This window comes from Lichenostomus cassidix, chromosome 5 (assembly GCF_008360975.1).
Source record: "Lichenostomus cassidix isolate B80296 chromosome 5, HeHo_3.0, whole genome shotgun sequence".
NCBI lineage: Eukaryota > Metazoa > Chordata > Aves > Passeriformes > Meliphagidae > Lichenostomus > Lichenostomus cassidix.
In genome coordinates, this window is record NC_139486.1 from 24,023,782 (window position 1) to 24,050,254 (window position 26,473).

The 26,473-nt window shown below is 36.2% G+C and overlaps 1 protein-coding gene across 3 annotated transcripts in view; it reads right to left on the bottom strand.

The window, feature by feature from the left end:
- MIPOL1 (mirror-image polydactyly 1) overlaps nucleotides 1-26,473 on the bottom strand; it is a 180,856-nt gene that overhangs the window by 119,626 nt on the left and 34,757 nt on the right. For all 3 annotated transcript variants that reach the window (XM_085061860.1, XM_085061862.1, XM_085061861.1), the window contains exons 4-6: nucleotides 12,936-13,122; nucleotides 11,394-11,529; nucleotides 10,302-10,407 (exon numbers count right to left, since the gene is read on the bottom strand). In XM_085061860.1, the coding sequence (XP_084917986.1) occupies nucleotides 10,302-10,407; nucleotides 11,394-11,529; nucleotides 12,936-13,122 (429 nt within the window). The remainder of the gene's footprint in view (nucleotides 1-10,301; nucleotides 10,408-11,393; nucleotides 11,530-12,935; nucleotides 13,123-26,473) is intronic.

A 26,473-nucleotide genomic window follows, 5' to 3' on the forward strand; every position in this document is an offset into this window, starting at 1 on the left:
GTGGAATGGAAAAACTAAGACAGTAATAAGGCAGCTGTAACACTGCATCTGCACCGGTTGGTATCCAGAAATAAGTTTGCAGCACTTGCAGAGAATGCATCTGATATCTGCAAAGGTAGGTGGCTCAGCAAGAGCAAGAAAAAGCCATATGAGGTAACCTAGGCTGTGCACTTCAGCTCACCAGACTTCCATTTTGATTGATGAGACCTGTGATGGCAGGGAAACTGTGCAGGGTGCCTGAGCACTGACTGCCTGGGTAAACTGCAGAGCAACTGCTATGTCCTGACTGGATCTGGAATTCACAAGCAGCTTGATTCGGTATGGTAATTATTACCTATCAGTACCTTAATATATTTGTTTACCGTAGCTTTTCCAGTAAATTATTTCAGTTTATCTAGCATCATGGTAGAGATACTTCACAGAGAACTCTTTCCATAAAGCTGGAAGTGGAAACACTATGCAATTTTCATGATGAAAACAACTGCTGGAATGAAGAGAAAGTTGTCTAAAATAACTGAAGATTTGGCATTTATTACTATTCTGAGGTTAATTATTTCCCAGTTTAGTTAACTTCTTTCTGGCCTCTTCAAGCGCATGCCATCTGTCAGACCTTACAACATCGTCACCTCAGCACGAAAATCCACAGTTTGTTGACTCCTGCAATGGATCTGGAATGTACATGTACACTTAGAGTGACTGTCTTTTGGCATATCTAATTCCCTCTCTGTGTAAGTATAACCAAAGGTAATAATGACTATACAGGCTTTTAAAAAACAGATTATTGCTTATTTGTCATTAAACGAAAGTAATATACATATAACAGTATGAAAGCATTCAGAAAAAGATATTTTTCAAGTTACTTAAGCATCCTGCTTATCTGAAACCTTACCACCTCTGATGGCAGCTCAGAAGCTAATTGCCTTGAATAGTGAACCCTTCCCCCACCCAAAAGTCTATTATAAAACACTGATTTTAACTATTAGCTATGAAAAAGTGACTTAAATTGAGCAACTCTTTCTTGTTGTTTTCTTATCCTTCCACTAAATTAAAGCATTGGAGTAAATATCCCAATGACCAGATGCACCAACTGCATTAAAAAATATTTATAGTAATTCTATATCACTAACAAATGACTGGCTTTTGGTTCTGCTTCTTAAAAGTAATATTGAAAATCAATTTTTTAACATTAAAATGGATTAGGGAAAATGTAGAAAATCATGTAAGATGCTTGCATAGTAATCTAAGCTAAAAAAAAAGATACTTAGCTACACGGCATTTTAATACAACATAACAATACTGACACTGTCCAAAAAAAATTGCTTATGAAGAAAATATTTAAAGATCTCATCTAAATAATTTTAATGGTCTGCAGAAGACTAACTCACCTAATTTCTTTACCAGCCAAAGCTGATGCCTATACAACAATATATATTCTCCAATTATACACCCAATGCCTATACATTTCTGACTCTTATTTAGTATTTTATTAATTCCTTTTTTCCCTATAGGGAACAATATGACAGTTACATAATTTCAGGTAGTGTGAACATTCTCCATTCACATTGAGCTATAGATGAGTCAAAACCAGAAGTTCAGGACTGTAAGGACCACGGCTTTCTTGAAATAAGTGAAATGCACATACATTTGGGTCTCAATGCAGCAGCAAACCAAAACATTGTATGCCATATCTGGGAAAATGTGTGATGTATAAGCTGTCTGGTTAGAGTCTATGAAAGAGAGACATGAAATTTCTTCGTATTAGAAAGAGCAAAAAATATCCAGATTATCATCCCTATGCTTCTTAAAAATGCAAGGTGAAAACTGATTGAGAGTAACACCAAGTCATGCTTCTAAGTTCCATTCAAGACATGACACATCCAGCAAAACACTAGCTCCATACTGCCACACCGCCTTGATTCCTGATCCAGAGAAAAATCAGATCCAGCTACTTTGTCACCAGCTGCTCTGGTTGGCATTACAAGGTATTGCTTGGAGACGTTCTAGTGGCATACCAACCAACCCTGCATTTTTTGTCTTGAAGCCTGACCAAGAAGAAACACAAATTCCTACAGAACTCATATTTCATGCAAGAAAATGACATATAAAAATGAATAGTCTAGTATTAAGCTAAAATGAATTGTGTAATTTACTAATTCATGTATATATAATGCCATTCAAGAGTTAAAATATTTAAATCCTAGAGAACTGAATTAAGAAAAAAAGATTATTTTCCCATGTTTGCAAATATTGTAGTATATTAAAGTACAGCACCACTATTTAGTTGTATAAACTTTATTTGTTTTGGAATAATTTAATAACATCTTTCTCCTTGTAACTAAAACCTCTGCATACTCTAAAAGAGCTCTTCATTTTAAAAGAATCATTATGCTAAACTCATCAATTCTAAAACATTTTTAGTTTTTAGTAAAGAAAACAATTGTAAACAGAGAGCTTTTGTAAGGTAGATAGCTATTACAAAGTTCACTTAGAAAATCAATATAGCATTTTAGCTGGAATTTGCTCATTAAACACCCACAGCTCTAATGCAAATTATGATGGAATGAATAAAGCAAATACATATGCTTCTTTCTTTTTATTAAATGTAAAATCTACTGTTAATTGCATCTGGTATGTCATATAAACTTTTCTCCTTAACTATTAAATGGAAGCTTTTACAAAAGTCATTAGAGATTCTCTTTCTTTGACTTGTATAAATTTCAATATTTGTTCAGTAAAGGTTCACAGCAGTTAAATTACATTAACAAATATTATTAGCTACTATGTAAGCCAACTAAGTAAAATACTTATATTGCAGGTAAAACAAATCAATGGGTGTTTACAATAATATTTGGATATGTCCATTTTTAAACAAGCTTATCAAATATCATGTAATTCTTAGTCAAATGAGAGAGACTCAAAGTAGATTTTTTTATCCCAAATACTCAAATTTGTTTAGTAAGCTAATTGTTTTCTAATATGGGCAAAAGTAAATATGAAGAAGATGAACCATACCAAGTATGAGTTTACTGAGTCAAAGCAGTGTACATATTTTCTTAGTTGAACCTGATTCTTTTGGCAAACTTATCTCCTATACTTTTTAAACCACCTTTAAAACATAGCAGTACTGAGAAGGTGTGCTGGAAATCATTCTAGTTTAAACAGTGGTTCATGATTTTCCAAACATGGAACTTTGGGAGAAGCAAGGAAAGCAGGACTCCCAGGATAAAAGTCTGTTTGCTTATTTCCTAGAGGTCATCTGTGTAAATAAAATAAACTGAGTAAGAGAGGCAAAAGAGGAAAATGTTGGGACTTAAAACACCTGTAGCAGCAGAAAACACATAACTCGTTAAAAAAAAGTGAAATTAGAATACAGGCCAGATCTTATAAAGAAAATATGAGATCACTATCCACACTGCTACCATATGTCAGAAGATACAGTAAATATTATAACACTCCAATAACTGGTTTTCAAGATAAGATGGTTTTACAAAAATAATAACAGTATTTTGGACTTTGCAAGGTGTTTGTCTTCAAATGTGACAAAATATTGCTTTTGGCATTGGACTACGTGAAAAAAAAAGTAATCCAAGAAAAACTGCAATTAAAATTTTGGTAATAGTTTTTGCAACAAGCACTAATTATAGTGATCAGTTAATTTCAAAGAAAAGACATGGTGAGAAAGCTTTTTTGTTAATAACAATGTATTGTTACAGAGGTCAGGGTTTTGCAGTTTTAAGATTTAGCATTCAAGATCAGTGGTTGCTGAAAAGTAAGTGACTTGGGATTCTCTTTGGCAATGATTCTGATACATTTAAAGTAATTTTACTAGTTACTTGTGCAATTACAGCAACAAGAAATACAAATGAGATTATACACTTTTACAAAAAAGGCTCTGAGCATCTTAAATATCCATGAATTTATTGAAAAAATAATAAATAATGACTCAAAAAATTCCAATGCATTATTTGAGTGCTGTTTCATGAAGGTATACAGCCCTAAGATAGGAGTGAATGTTGAAATCATGCAAAAAAAGGAAACAAAGAATATTTTCTGTTTGCTGTCCTTTGGAGATGTATATTATTCTGATGGAAAAGTAGAAACAGGAAAGAACTTGCTTGGCCAAGTCGATCTTAGAATTCAAGATTCTCATAATTAGCTGCTTGTTTATCCTGCTCAGTTGCTTCCATGAAAAAACTGAAATTTATCCTGCAAGAGAGATTTAATGGAAACTTTTAAGGGATTTTTGGTTTGTTTTCACTTTGGATTTCTGGGTAGCAGCTATGTGAATGTGAGGAATTAGAGAAGTATACTGGGAAAAGAGGTGCAATGACTACCTACATTTTCATTCTCATCAGTCCTCCCATTCCTGTCCACCATTGCTGGGTCTCTATCTAATCACAAGAGAACTTGGAAACTATCTTTGCCATTTTCATATGGGCAACTATTATTAAATTTCATTTAGCCATATGGATATATACTTGTTCTCCTTACAGAAATACAAACATGTATGTATTTGTTATCCACTTAAATTAGAAATCAAAATCCTCTGAGATTTCCTTCTACTAAATTTAATGACTGTTCTCACAACTCTTAAATAAGTCAATCTTCTCATAGCCAAATTAAAAAAAACCCCTGCATTGCTATGAAAGCCTTTAAAATGTGTCATTAATTGGTCTCTGCTTATACATGTTACAAAATGCAGATAATCCCCAGAAATGTTCAAATTCTAAAGCCCTTACACAGTTCTTATTCAGGTTAACGGCAAACTATCAGCTCCAGGGCTGACTGTCAACTTAAAAATAGTGCTGACATGTTCTATTACGAAACAGACAACTTAAGTTCCAAGCTCTTTTTTGAAAGCTACCATTTATTTACTTTCAGTTATGATGTATAACTGAAAAATACAAGTAAAATAGTGATAAGAAGATCATAGGAAAACTACGAGTAATTTACACCTAAATGTGACTTTATAGATAAAGCAATCTGAACAAACACTGATAGAACACACTGACTTCTTTATTGCTTTGTGTTTGTTGTATGTATTTAGTGCATAGCATTCATCTGCTCCTACATTTCCAATGCTATAAACAGAGTGTTCTTCATAAAAGGCTAAAGTTGCTTAGTGGCAGCTCTGCATAGGGTTTTCTTTGTGTACTCAGATTGCAATTCAATTTAAAAAAAAATAAGGTGGGAAAGAATAGGAGACAGACCCCAAGGCAGCTCTTGTGAAAGCCAATCCCTGTACAATACTTAAGCCTCTGCTTCTAATACACTTAAACACAGCTGACTTCAAAATTCAAACCATAATGCTGTTAAACTTTTTTTTTTCAATGAATAATTACTGATGCCTGAATATTTACTCTTAGGGGGAAAATATAAACATTGCATTAAAGCTTGCAAGTTATAATTTGTCATGTTAAAGGAAAATTTTGTAATGCCCCAAGAAGTAGATTATTTACAGACATTTTTATTCCTGAATTAAACCCAATTCTTTATGCTCATTTAGCACTTCTTGTGCAGAAGAGAGAAGGGCCAGACGAGTCATAAAAATGTAGAAGAAACTGGCTTGCTTTTTACATACAAGCTCCACCCATAAATAGCTTTGTAATTGACATTTTAATCTATGCCAACTCATCATATATTGTACTTCAAAGAGCTGTATGCAACTTTTTGACAATCAACAATTCTGAGAATCTGAAGGCAAAATCACATTGTTTCAAATTAAAATGTTAAAAATTAAGCTAAGAATTTGTCAGTCATGATGGCCCCACACTGGGGTTTTTTCTGTTCTTTAGATGGATTGTCAGCCTTCCCATACAGAGGATTCAAATCCTACAGCTATTTTCAAAACTGTGTTGTTTATCAAGAAGTATTTTGAAAAGATATTCAGGAAATAGTATTCCACAAGGAAGCATTTAATAGGACAAACCCCCTAAGAACTACACAGACTAAATACGTAAATAAATTATGCATAGAAAACTGTTTTGTGGAAATATATGCATTACCTACTTATACTGTAAAATATCATTCATATTTAGGTTTATAAACACAAGAGTTGGGAACTACCGAGTTCTTTTGGCTAAAGCCCAATATTGGCCTTATTTCAGTTTAATTGGAAGAGGATCTTGAATTCATCTTCTCCATGAGATATCAGGAACCTGGATTTCTGTTTGTACCAAAGGTTAATAAGAAATGTGTCTGCAAAAGTCAAACAGCATTAAATACCAAAAACTGATTATTATTCTGCAGGAGTTGTTCTGTCATTCATAATCTCTCCATGCTCCAACCTTCCACAGCTAATCTTTAATGGATGACATGCAGGAAAGAAAAATAACATCTAAAAAGGGACTCTAAAGTGAGCTGTGAAGAAATGGAAAATACTTTTCTTCTGTGCTGAAAGTTATTGCCACCCAAAGTTTATTACTGGCAAGATTACTTATTTCCTCTTACTTTATGGATATTAAATCAAATTAACTCTAAGCTAATAGCCACTTGAATATTTGTTTTCACGTTTGCTATTAAATCTATTGCATATGCATATTCAGTAATTATTTTTCAAGTTAATTTAGAAAACTTCAAATAATGTTCATTAATATTTCCACACCACATTCAAGAATTCCAAAATACTGGAAATGTATACTCACAACATTTTCATAAAAACAGACCTGAAAAGGGACTTCATTGTAGCTATATTGCCATAGTTTCCAAGAGACTGAAAGTTGTATAATATATACCACCGTATTAGAAGGACTGCTTTCCTCTTTTTCCACACTGTATTTCCTATCATTACCTTGGCCTTTCAGAGAGCATCTACAGAATGCTAATAGAGTTTTTGGACATTAAAAATGGTGTGAAACCCCTAACAGGGCTGGACTCAATCCTGCTGAGCTGATGGTGATTTTAAAAAGTACTAAATTTTGATAATGTTATTAGATACTGGCACAAAACCCCCCAACTCACAGAAGAGCCACTGCTACAGAATGATTTAAGGATAAATATTTTTATTACACTTTCATTCAGAACTACTCTTAGTCTCAATTTATACCATGATAGCAGCAAAAATATTCCAAGAGCTGAGGTTCTGATGCCAACTATGGCGTATCTTGCTGCAGTAATGGCACTGTGAGAGAACTAGGGCTTTGATATTTTTTCCAGTCTAGAGAAGTTAGCCCTATGCTCTGTAACTCTCCCTTACACTCCACCAGCTCCTTCCTCTAAAAGTTCTTATATATCCCCTGTTTAACTCTTCCATTAGGAAAACATGAAGTCACTTATTGCATTAATCCAAAGTGAAATCTGTCCTCTCAGCTAGTTGTTTTGAAGACTTACTCCTTTGCAATGCTTCCATCTTTATTTTCCAGTCTGTCCTCGGAAGATGCATGCTTCTTCCCCCATCCCACTCTCACAGGTGGCACCCACTCCCTTTTGTGCTCAACATATGAAAGTTCTGCACACCTGAATTTCAAGATTTGTCTGTTCTTCATACCCAATTCCCATGTGGTGTTCCCTTTTTTTCTTACACTGTCTGGTGTCAGTTCTTTTATGATGTGCTCTTCCCTTCCTTGTCCTGATGTTGCCTCCATCTCTGTTCTTCTTCATGATAGGGAGTGAAACTAATTAACTCTTGGCATTGGATTAGAATGACACAGAAAAATCCAGCAGAAGAATAATGAACAAACTGCAGCAATCTGCGGCAACTATGACCACCAGAATCAATAGTCTTTAATGCTTAGAAGTCTGAAACCAAAACCTCAAATTCCCTAATATTCTTTAGCCATAACAAGTTGACATAAAGATAGGGACCCAAGGAAGTTTTAAAATCCATTTTGCAGATTAGCAAAATTTAAAAATAAACACGTTCTGAAAATAAGTTATTTAGTGCACACAGTATTATACTATTCTGCCATCATGTATATCTTCTGTCTTAATTCTACTTTTTTGTCTTACGAAGAATTTCACAAATTTACACATTTTTCTTCACTTTTTCCTTTGAACAATGTAGAAATCATTAAATGACAATCTTTGGATTATTTGTTTCTGTAGACTGTTCTAGCTTCATTTGAAAATGCCCTTTGTCTTCAGTTTTTCATTCTCTCCATGGGACTTGTCTAGGTAAAACCTATCAATTAGAGGGTTACCTTTTAAAACAGAATTCTAATATTCCTGAAAGTAGATAACACTTTTATGGTGTACCTTTCTGATGTTCTTTACAATATAATTTTGTGGAGTCACTCACTTATCATAAAGTCAGTACTAAGTAATAATAAAAATGCAAACACCCATATTTACAAGCTTCACTCTACCATGTGTTATACACTGCAGTAATTAAACATTAACTAGTAACATGAAATCACAGCAGCATGTGTTCTCCCTTCCTCAAAGAACTTAATGCAGGGGGATAAGTTTTTCCTTAAACACAGTCTGTTCTTTATGAGGTTCTGCTTGTCCATTAGAACTCTCCCCAAGGCTTTTACGAGAGAGACACACATAGACTTCCACAAATCCAGTTAGGTTCACATAATTCCAAATTTCAAACCATTTATCCAAACTTGGTAACATTTTTAGAACTGTAAGAAAGGAAGCAAAAAAACTGTGAAATATTAACGATGCTTCCTTTTGGCAAACAGTTTAAGTAGTAAGGAGCCTCTTGCCCTCTCTCTCAGCATTTAAAGGACTTTATACTTCCTGTACTCATAAAAAGAGAAAAAAAAGGTTATTTTTTAAAGGTCATTGTTATTACACTCTAGCTCTTTAAAATTTGGTTTATTCTTCCTTTTGAAACAGAATAAGTATGTTATATTATTATTATATCCATATTCATGCCATTCTGCTTTTAAGAGAAAAATATGCCTAGGACATCATTAGAAAGTTTAAGCAGTAGTGTAGGAAAGTGACAATTTCCTAACAAGCATTTCAACTGTATCCATAACAATGAAACTGTCTGTGTTTCTGACACACCTTTCTCTCCAGGTTTTAACGAGCAATGAACACCTATCTCAAAGAGAATCAAGTACAGAGGTAAAATGCTGGGCAAATATCCAGGAACAAACACAAAACTTCATATTCAATCCAAACAACCTGCATTAGCTTTTGGCCGGTGGATATAATAATGATACATAGCACAGTTGTTTTTTCCTTCTGAAAATAAAGCCAGCAGTTATGTGAAATTAAATAAGAATAAAATTATACTTGTATTTAATTTTTTTCCAAGATGTTGATTAGATTTGCCTTTCCCTTCCCCCAGCACAGAAAATCTAGGAACTCTCTTTTCCATTTATAACAGTCACAGTATACTGTATTCTTGGGAGTTTGACATTAAGTAGAAAGTCAGCCAGTAGTTTTTCAGCTAGAGAGTTTATTATCTGCTCCATTTTCCTGAAGACAGTTACTCCTCCCTTTAGTACAAATATTTTTGGGGCAGCTGTTAGTACTATTAACACTCTATGAAGTGTGTGTGATCTATGAGGAAACAATTTTACCAAGCTTACACTTTCTTTCTGAACAACTGAAACAATGAATTTATAAAAGCAATCACATTGATTTTTTTAAACATCTTTAGGAACACCTTAGAGTATTTTTCATGTACTGGGTATCCTGCACACACAGTCACTTTTCAATAATAAAAATGTCCAGTTTCATTACATTAGCAATTTCTGCAAGTATAGAACACAAACTGTCTCCATGCTTGTATGTCTATCCAAAGAACAATTAACAGCAAAGATAAGCACACATTCCCTTTCAGCTATAAACTTAAAAACCTTTCCTTCTGAGAATTCCTATAAACTTCACTCACTGGATATATGCCATCATCTGACAAAAATTCATTTTAACTACCAAAAGAGCATATTTTTCAAGAACAGTGCAGGTCTCCAGTTGAGGTGAATGTGAGACTATCTCCAAACACGGGGAGGGGGTAGTATTGCTCTGAACCAGCTAAAACAATAAGTGGTATTTGAACTGCTGGTTGAAAGGTAGAGGCACTGGTAATCATTATTTCCCCTTGTTTGTTCAGGACCTTCCAACAAAACAAACAACCTTTTTGTGATTGGATTGACATGGTGTTAACAATGCATTTAATGCCCAAATCAGTATGAATACAGGTAAAGCTCCTACTAATACCAGTACCAGGATGTTAAAGCCATCTATTTTCTAAGCAACTCTAAACAGCCACACATGAAAAAAAAAAGTCAAATCTTCCCTCCTTTAGCAAATAAAGCTAACATTCACTAGGCCACGTCATACAGCAACCACGGGTACTGTATGAGCCATACAGCCATCTGTTAAATGCTTGCCTACTGTACCTGCGATCTTTTCTGCAATCTTAGCTTCTGTAGCTCTGTCTTGCAATTCTAAGTCCAGTTTCATTGTCTTCAGCTCCTTGTCCTTTTCAGCCAGCTTATCTTGAAGCTGAATTGAACAAATGGACAGTAAGATTCTTATCTGACTGAAACTGTCAACAAGTTCTTTCACCACAATCAAATTGTAAGTAACAATTTCTTACTCTCAAAATACAAACACTAAGCATTACAACAGAAGTTCAATTTATTATATTTATTTGTTTAAAGAACAAATGTTAAGAATATCTTTTTTAACATCTGCCCTATCTCACTCTGGGAGACAAGTAGCAATGCGCATGCCATTGTTTTTATCTGGGATTCTCTTCCTCGGGTATCACCAGCTATAGCCCTTCTTGCTAAGGAAGTTCAGAATTGCATGGAATATAATGTAGGTGGTAGGTGTAGGTCTGCATGAACAGCCTGTTTCCTACCAAAATATTGACATCACAGTCCAAAAAGACTGGTGTAAATGTGTAATTTTTCATGTTCATCAGATAGAAAATTGGTATTCTTTCACATATTGAGGCCTTTCTTTTAAATGGGTATTCACTGAATCTGATCTTAAACAGATATCTGAGCTTGAATATTCAATGACACTTCATGGAAAGACTAGAGACTGTTAAGTTGTTTAGAGACATGCAACTACAGCTAACACCAGAAGCAATGCAGTGCTCAAGGACGATGGAATTTTCTCCCCTTCAATAAAGCAGAGTTATCAGGGCACATTCACTATCTAGGCCACATGCACAGAAGCCTCAGAAGCATGAGCTCCAAGTTCTATTCATTAAATCCTGGTCTAGATTTTGGTCTTCATTGGTTTTCATCCCAGGTGCAGGAATCTACGTCAATGATTAAAAAAGTCAGATGATAGGTTGGAGGGTTTTTAATTCCAGAGAAACAGTTGTTAAGCAGATACAAAGAATACAAAATGACAAGAAAACAGTGACTGGTGCACTAAAACAAGTAACAAAACTAAATCAGGGACAGTTTAAAATGTATGTTTTGCGAGGTAATTATAAAAAAGCAAATACTGCAATCTGAATATCTCAATTGTACCTTTTTATTTTTGGCCCTCAGAGTGTCCAATTCTTTTAAAAGGAATGCAGTTTCTGTTTTTCCACCTAAATCTTCAGCTTCCTTCCCTGAGGATATAAATTCAGGAAGCATCCTCTTAGCCCTTCTTCCTACAGTGCTGTATTTAGGAAGGGGGAGAGAAAAGAAATGAAAAATAATTAAAGTTATTATTCTGCCCCTCTGAAACAAAATGCACAGAAATAAATGATCAAAACTTGTTAACAAACTTGTTAACCATTGCAAATGTATTAAATAGTAAAAAACCAGATGCCCTTCTACCACTACTTAGAGTAGTAATTCTGCAAAGAATCTGTAAATCTGGAATAGTAAATAAATATCTTACAGTACTAAGTCCAAAAAAACCAGATGAATATAAATTGGCTATGAATCCTATAAACAGCAAATGCTTAAGGAAAGCAAATATTAAAAACCATTGGTTAACACAGAGCAACAAAGTAATAAAACATTTAGGGATCAAAGTGATGCTCAGGTTAAAAGAAACCAAAATTTTTTGTAGAATAATTCCACACTAAGTGGTATGAGAATATCCATAAAAAAAAGCTAGGTGCTCATCTTGAAAGAATCTGTAAAATGATGGTATGATTCCAAATATTATAACTGGTAACAGGAATTCCATATTGCATGCCACTTGGAGCTTTAAAATAACTTATTAGCTATAGACAAGAAAAAGTAAGACAAGATTCAATGGCCTAAAAAATTCTGTCTCAAAGTAAGCGTTTCATGAAACTGCTTGAGTATCTATTGATCCCATTCTCAAAAACAACTCTGACACTCTCAGTTAAAACTTGGTCTTCAGAACGCCTAAGTCACTCAAAACTGGCAGCATGTTCCCTAACTAGTCAGTTAGTCAAAGGTAGAACTAGACAGCTAGTTATGCCTTTGTACATTACGTCACATACAGAATATGTATATATTTCTTAAGACTGCTGTAGAGGGCCATTGCTCAGTATAAACATTAACGACAAGAAATGACCAAAATTAATGACACAATAAAATCCTCAGGGCTTGTATTAAGCTTTTCAATTATATTAGCCTGTCTTCAGATTCCTGTCACAGATTGCTACAAGGTATTATAGCTCCTCATCTTCACTCTTCCGACTTTATCTGGACTTCACCCTGCTTCATTCCTGCTTCCTACTCACTCATCACATTTCAGGTGCTTGTTGCATTGCAGTCAAGACACTACTAGATTTTCAAGATCTGTTTTAATTCTGTTCCCCATGCATTTTCAAAATTCTCTGTAGAGATCACAATAATTGAAAATCAATGTATGATGTACACCTTTGCAATGACTGTATTTTCTATAAGTGCTAGAGAATAGAGAGTTGAAATGCTGCATTCCATATCAGAAGAAAGGCAGATGTGGTGAGTCTAAGCAAAAAGCTGACTTACTGATTCTCATGTGGGAAGCAAACTTCCTTATATTTATCCAAAAATTCATATGTATATTGTCAGTAATTTGAATCTAGAAAAACTACATACAGGGATATTTCTTGGGTTTACCTTGATTCTTCAGAACCAGAATTACAATCACTTAGGACTCTTCCTCTTTGACTGGTTACTTGCAAATCTGAAAGTTTCGGTGCTTCAGTTTCTGCCTGGACAAAAAATTCTGTGGGTTTTTGAAAATTCTTATAAAACTGAAGTTCAGCACAAAAGTCTTCTTTTTTCTGATCCAGGATGTGTATTTCTAATTGGGAAGAGAAGCAAACACATTTTCTCATTTGGAGAATGAAGTTCAAACTTGAGATTTTTTTATTTGAAAATGGCTTGTTAGATTCTTATTGTAGTAGAGAGGAAGAAGCAATTTAGTTTCAGATTCACATCCATTCACTAAGGAATGAGACCGCTGTTAACTACACCATGGATGTAAGAATTACAACCCATTTACTGGGTTTTTCTCATGGAAACACAAAAAATTCATCACCATTTCCTAATCCTTCTTCCCCCTTGTCCTAGGTTGCAATGTAGATGTCTTTAAGTATTCTATTACCACCAGCTGTGGGCTGTTAGCTGCTATCAGCTGCTAATGACCCACTCCGGATGACAGGCAATGGGCCATCAGGGACCCACCGTGTGACTCATGGACTTATCTCATCCCATTGTGGGATGCTCTGCCCAGGAGGGAGGAGCCAGGTGTTCCCACCTGGATATAACCTGGCCTTGGAACTGCCTGAGCTAGCCCTGTCTACTGGGTTCCCAGAGGACAAGAGCTACCACTGGACCTTCAGCTGGAGACCAGACCTTCACAGGATTACTGCTTGAACTGAACTACTTCAGTTGGACTGCTACTACCACCCTAACAGGGTGTCAGGCTGTATCTGACTTTGTCAGCACTTTTCCTTGTATTATTTCACTTATTTTTAATTTCAATTGTGACTTGTGATCTCCCACTGGGTTGTTTTCAAACCAATACATGCCTTAAATGACTGCTTAAAAAATAATGCTGACTGTAGAAAGTTATTTGCCTATCTCTTACAAAATTCAGCTTTACTATAGGGAGATATGATGAATTTCTGCCATAGAGAGGGAAAATTTCAGGTTATAACTAGATTCTTAGTTATAGTGAGGTCTCCTTCAAATCCATTTTGGCTACAAAAGGAATAGCATCAAGCTGTAATTAGCACCAACAAATTTAAGGCACCATTTTTCATTCCTGAAGAGTGTGAGGTACTGGCTCATACAACGAAAGAACTTGAAGAATGCAAAGCAGAAATTGTGCCAAAGAGAAACATTATCTGATTAAAATGTTGAGTGTGATAGTTAGTTCTCTTAAGCTTGGCTACTGGATATTTTTAGGACATATTTCTGATATCAAGGCATTTAAATGAAAGAAAGATCCACATACCACGAATGTTCTTTCATAAAGTAAGAACAAGTAAGTTTTAATTATAGAATTATATTAAAAATTGAGAAGGAAGCAGCCTAAAAACACTGGAAATGAAAAAAAGGTGCATATATTCTTCATTCTTTCATTTAGATTAGCAGAGAACAAACACTGGAGCTTTTGCTTATTTAATAAAGTTAGCTTTTCCAAACATTTTGGATAAAATATAGGGTATAAATTCTTTGATCCATCTTTTAACATACTCCTCAAAAATAAGAACTTGTCTATACAGTTGAAATCACGTAGAAATAAACCAAAAATACTAATCAATCAGTATCAAGGTGTTGTCCTGCATGTAAACACATAAGCAGAGTTTACAAATAAAAAATAGCACAGACTCTCTCTAAAATGTGTTGCAATAGATTCCTCTTTCCTTAAACGGGGAAAGACACAGCCAATGGCACAGGAAACAGCCCAAGGGCCCCAAGAGATGACTTGGGAATTGGCTGGAGTCAGTTTAACAACTTCCAATATGAAGCTATGTGTTAAAACCTCAGGGAAAAAGTTATGGTATCCACTGGTCATCTGTATTCTCCACATCCACTTCAGCACAAACTTATTCAAATTCACTCTAACCATTGCTGTAAACTATAACCGCTGATATTTGTACTAGAGAAACAACAGTCAATAGAGTATCAGAATCTTTGTTTCTGAATACGTGGGGACCATTACCATAAAATATTTGTTGGTAAGTATACTACTACTTTCAGTACTGTGATTGAAATGCGTTCATCACATAATTTCACAGCTAGTACAGAAATTGAACACAAGGTCACAGCCACCTGGATTCTTTGAACAAATGTATGCTGTTTCCACTGGTTTAAAATCTGGCAGGTTTTTGCACAAAGATTCCCTCTGAAGTGCTACTACATCTAAAAACTGGATTTGATCTCTTACTCCCCCTTACAGTAAGTAGTAAGGATCTCCAAAGAAACATACATTTTAAAAAATCACCAAATATACTCACAAATCTACTCTAACAACCTGTCTCAATTTGGGAGGGACACGAGGGCAGAATCTAGAATCTTCTCCAGTTAGTACTACCTGAAAACTAAGCTAGTCTGAATTTCCATATTTGCAAAGCATTGTATAGGGAGTCACGTTTCCCATTTGATTTGTATTATAAAGAGCTTCCTATGAAATGTCATCCTGTTCATTTCTCCCATATCAGATGCAGTATCTGTATAAATGTAGTTACAAATTATGATATCACATGCTGCAGGGGAGCTGCAATGCTTCACTTGCCATAACAAATTCTCCTCCTCTTCCTCTCTAGGACATCCATTTATTCTACAAGGTCTATATATGACAAGTTGCTCAAGTGAAGTGTGTTGCATTCCATGGAAGAATTCAAGCACAATGTATATCTGTTGAAGTAATCAGTGACTGTATTGCCAGCAGCCTTTGTTCCTTGTTTAGCCCCACAGTACTCTCCTTTGGTCCTATGAAAGTTAGAGAAGAAAAATCTCACTCCAGAGTGCTAAAAAGTTTGGATAACATTTTAGGCTGCTTATATTCCCTTAGCATGAGAGTAACTTTTCTTCTTTTCACAGGTTCTGTTTTGTTAATTTGCTACTTTTATCCCAGGACTTTAAGAAGAGACCACAGAAGAGTCACTGCAGTTGGCAGACCAACGGAGATCACCTTGCTGGCACCTCAGTCATTGTATCAGGAAATGTTGTCAGTGGACTCCAGAAACTTCCTAGATCACTTGTGCCCTGCTGTTGTCCTTCCAGCAGATCATTAACATCATTGTGACCCCCATGAGAACCAGGACCTTTGAACATGAGAATTCTTCCAGTTGTCTGAAGCAGGCCTCATCCACTTCACTCCTCCTCCATGCCCCTCCCTCTTAGGAGAAGAATCAAGGCTAACACCACCTGGGTTCTCATGCCCTTGATCATCACACCCAGAGCCACACAGTCACACATAATACTTCCCAGGCCATCCCAAGAGCATCATTAATGCCTAAATGGAAGACCAGCAGCGAGTATGAGGGTCAGATGAGCATCAGCAGGCTTTCTATAGCATTCTGAATATGAGCTGCCAACAAGAAGCAAAGCTCTCTAGATGACAGATCAGTTCAGCAGGCAGATTTTGATTTTCATTTTTAAAACCAGAAGTGAAGATGCCTGTATGATGAGGTAGACATCTGCATTAGCAGCTGCACTTCTGCTAAATTCTTGGGCCATGTCAAGATGCAGGTTTTTAACTGTAAATTACTGCAGCTAAAGAAAAAAGAGAATTTAGAATAGTACTAGAACTGTGTTGGCATTTATTAATGCTAATGCTGATTCTTTAGACAATGTACATTTGCAGCACACCTTTTCATCCAGATTCAATTCCCTCAAGCACATGGGTAAGACTAAGTAGCATCACAGGAAGGCTGTAAGCAGTATTCTTGGAAATGTTACGTCAAACACAAAGGATCTGTTTTTTTCTGTTTTTGTCTTACTGGCTTTGTAAGAGAGAAGATGATGGCAGCCTCGTCCACTCAAAATTGAAAGCACTCTGCCCAAGGGCGTTAAAGTGAGAGGTTTTTACTCACTTAATAAAGCTGTAATGGTTTTTTTTTTTTTTGGTCAACATGCTAAATTTGTCAGTTAAATGCTTTGGGGAAGACATTTTGAACACTGTCAGATCAATGGACATAGGATTTATTTTATTTTTAAAACCACTTTATTCTTCATATAGCCCATGACCCCCACCTCAAATAATTTAGGCCTTGGTACGTGGTAGATTATCTTGTTGCTAAACTAAGTGGCAATTTTAATCAATGCACTTCAGTGCTTTTCTTCATGCCTCCTGCAAATCGTATTGTGCACTAATTACCAATGCTGCAGACACACACTGGGGAGTAAGTAGCATTTGCAATAATCAGGCTGCACAGGGAACATCAGAGAAAGGGTAAAACAGCCTTGCAAGCTTTGGAAAAAATTATGTCCATTTCATTAAGTGGTACCACCACTGCTGATTCTGGTTCTTGAGTATACTAAACAACTTTTTTTCTATATAAAATAGAACAAGTTCAGTAGCCCAGATTAATATTTCACTATAGGGAGAAGCTGAACAGCTGATCTTCTGTATGTATTTATCTTGAATGAATAGCTTGTTCACATTGTGGGAAAGAAAAGCAAATGTTAAGAAGAAGGAATATAAAGACACTAGAATTAAATCTGGGAATTGATTGTGAGGGACGTAAGGGGAAGATAATGCTGTCATGGCTTGAAACAGTAAAGGCAGAACAGAATTCAATGTTGTTAAGCTGGGAGTGGTTAAAAAGTCAAGTAAAAACATTGAACCCATCGTACTGTGCAGGCACCCACTATTCCTCACAGCTTCTTCTAAGAAGTGGGGGATAGGAATCGAGATCACAGAAAGCACAGATTAGAGAATCCTGTACCAAAAGTGGTAAATGCACAGAAGGTGCAGATTCAGCTGGAAGGCTAAAAGGCAATAGCTGCCCTTGTTATACCACTCAGCATATTCAGCAGTCCTGTCATCCAGCAGAAGCTGAGTGGACATCCCCTTATCCCTGTCTATAGTCTTTCAGCACCCCGCTAAAAGGCACTGATCAGCTCAGAGGTTTGCAGCGAATCTCCACAGAATAAGAGTAATGGAAAGCAAACAAAACCCAATGGAACATGCACACAGCACCTCAAAATACAGGACTGGCTAGAGATCTGGTTGCAGATGAGTATGGGGACTTTGGAAGCCCCAGATGCACCAAATCAGCTTCAAGTGCAATAGAACTTACCGCTTGCTACCTATAGCTTATTAGTATTTGTTTTAAGCTGGTCTGTGGTACAGACATAGTGTGTTCTCATCTGTCTGCAAAAGACTGCATGAGTGAACCCCCAGAGCGATGGCAGTAAGAGGCATAATAGGAAAAAGAGCAAAAGCAGGAAGAGAATGAGCCATATACACCCTGGGAGCAGGAGCAAAGTAGACTGCAAATTTAGTAGCTATGACACTGTGACACTGTCTGATAAAAACATTTGAAAAAATGTAGATCAAAACATTGTCCTATATTTGAGAAAGTGCAACATCAGTTACTAAACACCTCCAGAATTCCTCCTGTTAATCATAGAATCATAGAGTCATAGAATGTTTTGGGTTAAAAGAGACCCTAAAGATCAAGTAGTACCAGCTACCTTGCCAGGGGCAGGAATGCCATCCACCAGATCATGTTGCCCAGATCATATTACTCATATAACCCCATCCAGCCTGGCCTTGAACACTTCCTAGTACAGAGCATTCATAAATTTCCTAGACAACCTGTTTCACTGCCTCACCACTCTATGGATAAAGAATTTCTTCCTAATATCTAACCTAAATCTCTCCTCCTTTAGTTTGACGTTGTTCCCCCTTGTCTTACTACACCTGCCTGTGTAAAAAGTTGCTCTCCCTCTATTTTTATAAGCCCCTTTCAGCCCCTTTCAAGTACTGGAAGGCCACAGTGAGGTCTTCCAGAGCCCTCTGTTCTCAAGGCTGAACAACCCCAGCTCTCAGCCTGTCCTCACAGGAGATGTTCTCCAGCCCTCTGATCATATTCCTGGCCTTGTCTGGATTGGCTGCAACAGGTCCACACTTTTACTGGGGCCCCAGACTGGGTATAGTACTTCGCATGGGGTCTCATAAGGGCAGAGTGGAAATGCAGAATTATTTTCCTCAACCTGCTGGCCACACTTCTTTTGATGCAGCCTAGGATGCAGTTGGCCGCCTGGGCTGCCATAATGTATTTTTTCTTCTCAGTCTAAGCAACAACATAACTTCAATGTCTGTGGGGTTTTTTTGTGTTTGTATAATACCAGAGATGTTGAATTTCAAACAAGAGGGATTATTCACTACCCAACAAAACAATCTATATAAAGCGCCACCCTGGCCCTACATCAAACTAACCTGTTCCCATTGGAATAAGAGGACACACTTCCTATAGTTTAAAAAAACTTGATCTTACCCCATGATAAAACACACATCTACCACATGCTGCAATAACTATTCGTGCAAAAGCATTACTTTAGAACTTGACTTTCATTTTCACTAGGCTAATTGCTATTCTTTATTATTGATTTTCAAATTATCTAGATTTTTTCCTTCATTAATAATGTTACAAACTTCACCTGATGGCCACTAACTTTTCAAGCTATGCAAATGATATTAGTACTATGGCCGAATATTCCTCCTTGAGTTGAAAACGATGAGTCAACCATTTTGCCAAAAGACAAACATTCATTCACTTGGCTATTTAACTACTGGAACTTCTACCAAACAGAATTACTGTGAAAGACTCAAGCTGCTCAACAGTTTACCCTTTACTAAATGATTAAAAGACATAAATCCTGAAAATGAGTGGGAACCAAAATTAAAAGCTTTTATAGGCATAAATATGCAAAGAAAGAAAATGAGCTGGTGGAAGAAATCTGATCAAATTATCTGGCATTAGTGACAGGAGTTGTTTTAGGTCTTATGCCTTTTCAGCATGCCTGTAATTTCTTTTTTCATTCATATTTGAGCTAACACAGATGCAATATACATGATTTACATGCACATGTCAAAGGGTGTTCATTACCTGTGACTCATTTCCTCACTGTTTTATCTTTCCCACGAACTACAAAGAATTTTTCAGAGTTAAACCTAAGAAAAGGTAAGGTGCCTAATTTTCAAGAAAAAAGTAATTCCTGTTTCTGGAAAACAATTACAAAAGCTCAGTACAAAAATACAAGTCTGTAATATACACTTTCTCCAAAACAAAAAACATGAAAAAGTGAAGCTTTATTATCTTCGGATTTACTACAGATTTACTTGGATTAGACCCCTTCAGCACAGTATAGTATACTGAGAACAAGTAACCTGCAACTAAGAGCAAATGGTTGTCCCCTCATGATGCACTTTTTCTAGTGTTTAAAGAAAACTGAACAAACTTCAAGATGATTATTCATAGGACCCTAAGATCTCATTAGATCTCTTCTGTAGCACGGAAGAATGGCAGTCACAGGAACCTGATAACAAGCAAAGACTGAACTCAGAGTAGTTTTGTATTACCAAGGTAATTCCTTTCATTTCTCTGTGCTCTACCCAGCCAAAGTACCCCATATTACCTGCCAAACCGTGGCAGTAACAAAGAGGAAATCACCACACAGGTGCATTGTACGTTCTGCCCCAACAATACATGAATGTGGGCTCTGTGGAGAGCATCGTGGGTCTGCTCAGAAGAATGGGGATTATCAACTTTTATTACTTTTAAGTAATTCTTACTTATAAAGGTCCTGGATTTATCTCTGAGATAGGATATCTCCTCTTGTTTTAAGATATACAAGGCAGACATTTGTTGAAATAAGACTTGGAAAGAGCATTTTTATGGAAACTCTCACAGATATTTTTTAGAGATGCATATGCATTGCAATAGTCATTTTAATACCATCAAGACTTAGGCACAGAGTGATGAAGCAGCTCTACTGAGGTCATTGAGCAAGCCATGTGTCCTGGCTCCATCCAGGACAGGGTAACCTTTTGCAGGAGACAGGAGGGGGGATGGCCAGGATACAGAGGTTACTCTATAGATCAACTCAGGTCATTGCCAGGGGCAGGGGAAAGGGACTCTCTTGTAGAGAGAGGGGTTCCAGAAAATGTGGCAGAGGGAGATGTCTGGTGTTGCCTATTACGGGGGACGGGGTGGTTGGGGGGTTGGGGGTGTGGCTCCTGTGCAAATCATCTATCTTCTTATACCCTCTGTCATTAGTATTGTTGCTGTTACTGTTCAGCTTCTTATCTCATTGCTGTTCCCAGTAAATAGTTCTTCTGTGAAACTGTGATCTTTACCTTTTGTGGCTCAAATTGGAGGGGGGAGGGGGAGCTGCACGTGGTTTTAGTGGGACTACTAAACTGGAGAATACCATTCCTAAACCATGACACCATGACAGAAGGAAAAACTGCAGAAGTCAAAGGCACTGAATCCACACTGCATTTTGGAGCCTGTGATACCTCACTGATGACCCTTTCTGCTCTTTTCTCCTGCTCAGAGACCTCAAATTCTTCTCTTTTCTGTCAGGGAAGTTTTAGAAACTAGTATCTATTGTACTTCATGAAAAAAATACCACTTTTACTTAGGAATGGCAAAATGACATTTACACAATCGAAAAAATAAGATTAATTTTAAATAACTAAAATAGTATCCTGAGACATTTCTTTATGATGATAATTTTAATTCACATGACAGGTTAGGTTACAGTATTTGTATATTAGAAGACAGATGTGCAATGTACAGTATAAATAAACTTCCTGTAATTTCAATATTAGGTAGAATAAATGAAATAACCATTTTAAAATGACATTGAGTACCATTCTAATGCAAAGAACTTCCAAACAATTAAAACTGCTTTAGAAGTCAGTCAGATGAACACAACAATACAATTCAAATGCTTGATCTCTGGCTACAGCTAAGCAGTTAAGTTATCCAAAAAAATCAAACAAAGAGAACAACATAATCTTATTGGAACTTTGTTGAGAAAGTTACCTGCAAATGAAATAAGAATAACCAAAGCTATATTATGCATTAATGTTTTTGCTTGCGCTACATCCCATAACACATACATACACAAAAAAGGAAGAGGCTTGAAAATATTTTGTCTGCTAAAATACAGAAAAATGCAGAAGTTTAATGGTCCATTTTTCTTATTCCTTAAAGGAATCTAAAGAGAACAGTGAATTCTGTTTTAGAAATATAAGTTTGGGCACATCTGCATTACTTTGAAAGCTTCCGAATTCACCTGTACTTGTGTGGAACCCTAGCAACACCCTTCATAAAGAAATAAATTGAGAAGGAGATTAAAAACAGTTGGAGTTATTCTGGCAAAGGCAATTTTTTACAATTCTCCAAGGATTCTGATTATTTTAATAATGATGTTTCCGTCGCCTGTCTCTCAAACAAAGTCTTTTGTCCTCCTCTTTTGCATCTAAACAGCAATTGTGTACAAACTGTTGAATATTTAAAATAGAAAAATGCTACTCAGTCTTTAAAAGAAGTGGCCAATCATTATTTTGGTATTCACTGCAGTTAATCGTGATGCATTTATTAATGTGTAAATATCAGACATTTCCTTTGGCATTCCACTCTCCGTTTGCAATTCATTAACATGCTGTTATTTTAAAATATTAGTCTCTGAGAAGACACCAGATTTTCATTGGACTGGTCTCACACTTGAAAAAGCATTTTTATATTCTGAATGCATCAAAACAGCGCAATCTCTAGGCAGATACTAAGTGGGATTCACTGAAACACAATGTTAGTTCTAATGGATGGATGATTGTGTTTGGTCTTTTGAAACTTTGAAGTATAGGTAAGTCTTGATCACACAAATTAATAAATCCTAAAGCTGGAGTTAACAATAACCATTACACCCAAATTCTGCAGCTTAGCCCAGCCAATTTTTCAAAAGGTCAGGTTGTGAACTGGAGAAGATCAGGGAGGTCCACCGCATAGCTTTGTTGCCAGGCATCTCTCGTCTGGATTGTTGCAGGCATTTATTAGTATTCGTCAGCAGACTCAACAAAGCAAACAAGAAATTCAAGCACGAATAATAAAATGAAATGCTGCTATATAACCCTTTGTCATTCAGCAAATATGGGACTTTTTAGCTACATTGTTCCTAAACCTGGGTTACTACTTTAATTTTTCTCCACAGTGCAGACTGAATGAGTATGCATGTGTGTTAAATGCAGAGCTCCCTTAACAACTGCAGGACTGCCATTTAATCTGTTGGTAGATGGACCATTTCCTGTGGGAACTCTAGCTATGATTTCCAGATCCACCAAATAAATCTCAGATTAAGATTCCAAATGAAACCTGCCTTTGGCAGATAAAAAATGTCAAGATGGATATAAACAGTAAAATTATAAATTATCTAGGTGTTGCACGATGACTTGATGTGCGTTTTTTGTTTACACTTTCCCTGATATCACAACTATACAAGGCATTCATCAAATGTCACACTTTCATAATACTGGAGGCATCATTAAAACTGTTTGGCTAAGGACCTTGAAGTGTTTAAGCAGTAGCTCAAAAGTATATTTGTGCAAAGTAGAAGAATAAATTTACATATCAGCAGCAGCTCATAAGGGATGGGTAAATATTCTGTTTATCTCTCATTGTAATTCAGGTTAGTTTAAATACAGGGTTTCAGGATATCATTACAGCCTATATGGAGTCATTACATAATTTCCAAACATAGTGTCTGCTGGAGTTTTACTAAGCATGCTGTGTTTATGTTTTCTAAACCAACTAAAAACAAAGTAAACCCTCCCACCCAATTTGTCTTTTGCTATTGTCATATCAGACAATTGCTTTTCACATGTAACCCCTTCCATTATCTAAATCTTAATGATCCAGAACTCCCTTTTATCTAGGCAGGGTCATGTTTCCCAATGCCCATTAATTATAGTGAAAATTCTCTTATCCAAATGTACTCAACCTCTCCTACCACACACAAACAACTAAGGCTTTCCTAAATTAAGAGTTCTAAACAAAATCCCAGGAAACTACAGCTTTACAAGTAAAGAAAAATATTGCAATTTTAAGTGTCTGACATAAAAGAAGATCACTCTGCATAAAGTGGCCATAAGACACTTTGCCAATGCACCCTCTACTCCAGTAATGGTTTACTAAAGATGCAGGTGAAGTCACAGATAGGAGCCTCCAATGTGCCCCCTGAAGAACCTGTCTTTTAATATTTTTTTAAACTTTTTGCTCTGAACTTAAGCCTCAGTCTAGCTGTTATAAAAATAGAAGAAACGAAGGTTTCTAAAGAAGAAAATAACCAAATTCCTCTTGCACTTGTGCAAGGTCTTCTAAAGCTCCTTCTGAAGCACTGCTTAAAAATTACTGTGGTAGTAAGTGCTGTTCTCTCTGAAGTACATTTCAAGACATTCTGAAGTTAGCTGCACTCATACTTTACACACTTAAGATTCAAAGAGCAATACTTCAAGGTGTGCATTCTCCCCATCCCAAGCGCTTGCAGCATTCAGTGCAGGTAAGGCCCTACACGTTTTGAGCGTACTGTAAAGGGTCAAACAAAATCATATTCACAACACTGCAGTAAGTCAGGCAAATACTGGATATCTGATTTTGCTTCTGATGAGGAGTCTTTCTGCATGCAGTCTGGCAAAAAATGTGTTGTGTTCTACCACTCAAAATGTACAAGAAAAGAAATGAGATGGAGAAAGGAGAGATGAGAATTTGAACACATGAAGGAGTGATTATATTTACAGGAAAGACAAAAGAGTATTTGGTGATTTTTCAGTTATCATTAGCTCATTCATATCTTCTTAGTCATGTCACTATTCCTTCTTCTTCCATGGAAGATGTTTTCTTCATCTTCCACACTTAGTGTTGCTCAACAGTTACTAGCCACTTTTCCTAGATTTTACTCATCAAAGTTCATCTCAGCCTCTTTTCAGCCTTTTACATCACACAGAGAAACCTGCAGCTACACCTGGCTCTGCAGCTACACTTGGCAAGGGGACCTCTCTCAGGTAACAGCATGAGTTTGATACTGAAAGCACAGCACACATTGAAGACACTGATCAGCCACATGGGCGTAGAGGATGCTGCCTCTCTTGCACATCACATAGATTTTTCTGCATACACACCCTTGCAATATCCAGGCCTTCTTTCCTTCCCAAGTAAACAGCTCTTTATTGCTAAAACATGGTAGGAGAGGGAGACCAGACTCACAGTACCTCCTGTTGAGACATGTAAAAGAAGAAAAAGACTTCACTATGACAAGTATGCTTGATTCTGCCTCTGCTACAGCTTTGAAAGCAGGGCTTTAGATTTACTTTAAAGTATTTACAGCTGTAGTGGGTATATTCTGGAGAAAGCAGCAGCAGCACCTTTACCATTAAATGGTTTTTGACCAAACTACAGCATTAGATGAAAAACCTTTACAATGCCATATTTCTCGCAAGGCTTTCTTTACCCACTCATTTTGTGTGTGTCAAACTCACACAATAGAAATTCCAGACAAAAAAGCCCTTGTAATTACTATTGTAAAAACAAATCCACAAAAAAGTACATTAAAATCATTACACAACTAGGGGAGTTTTCTACTTTCTAATAAGATAGTCAAAGCTTGCAAAAGAAGATGATTCATTTTACTTAACCTATGCATATGACTACATTTCCTCAATTACCATGAATGTTAAAAAAACCAAGAAAACCCCAGCTTATCACCAGATAAAATACCTCCTTCGCAAATTTCCCTGCACAAGCTGATTCTGCAGTTCTGTTCCAATCTACATTATCACAGCTCTTTAAAGCTAGTCTCCTCTGAACTAGTTTCCAGACATGAAATTTTAAAGTATATTTACAAGCTGCAAGCATTCTTTTGAAGTAACATGGAAAGTGTCTATATGGATCATAACTAAGAATTGCCATCAAATTCTTAGAAGTGACGTTGGTTCACTGACTTACGTTTCAATATATGTTTTAAGTAATGGCTTAGCTATATATATATTTCTATGCTTGAAAAATGTAATAACCACCTTTTAAGAAAGTAAACCATTTTGCCTCTAAAAATAATCTACCTATTACCTTGTCTTAGAAATTTACAAATAATAATTATACAATACTTTTAATTCTGGAGTCAGAAAAACTCTAATTTTGTTGTCAAAACAGACCAAACAATACTTAAAATTCCAAGATTTCTCCTAATTTCTGCCCTGTCCTTAAAGTATGGATGCTCAAAAATATGATATAAGCAAAAACATTATAACAGTGAAAGACTATTTAATACAGAAGCATAGCTGCACCTATACAAACATGGTACATGATATGAGTCAAATAAGACACAAATTTAACTCCAGCATTTGCACAGTCACCACTTTCCTATCCTGGTAACTCTTCTGGAAAACTGCCATATCAAGTCCTGAATGTGTATATACGTAGAGAAACCATCCCATTTCAGGTTCCCTCTTGTGTTATCACACTATAAATATTTTCACAATTTCCATCATGCATGGAAACTGTGCTAAAGTAAAAACTCAACCCTGATGCAATGTGCTTCCCCACACCCACCATCACTGCAATGCAAAGATATGCACCTATTTGCCAATACAAGTTTGTTTTTATAACTGAATACTATTCTAGGCTTTCTAG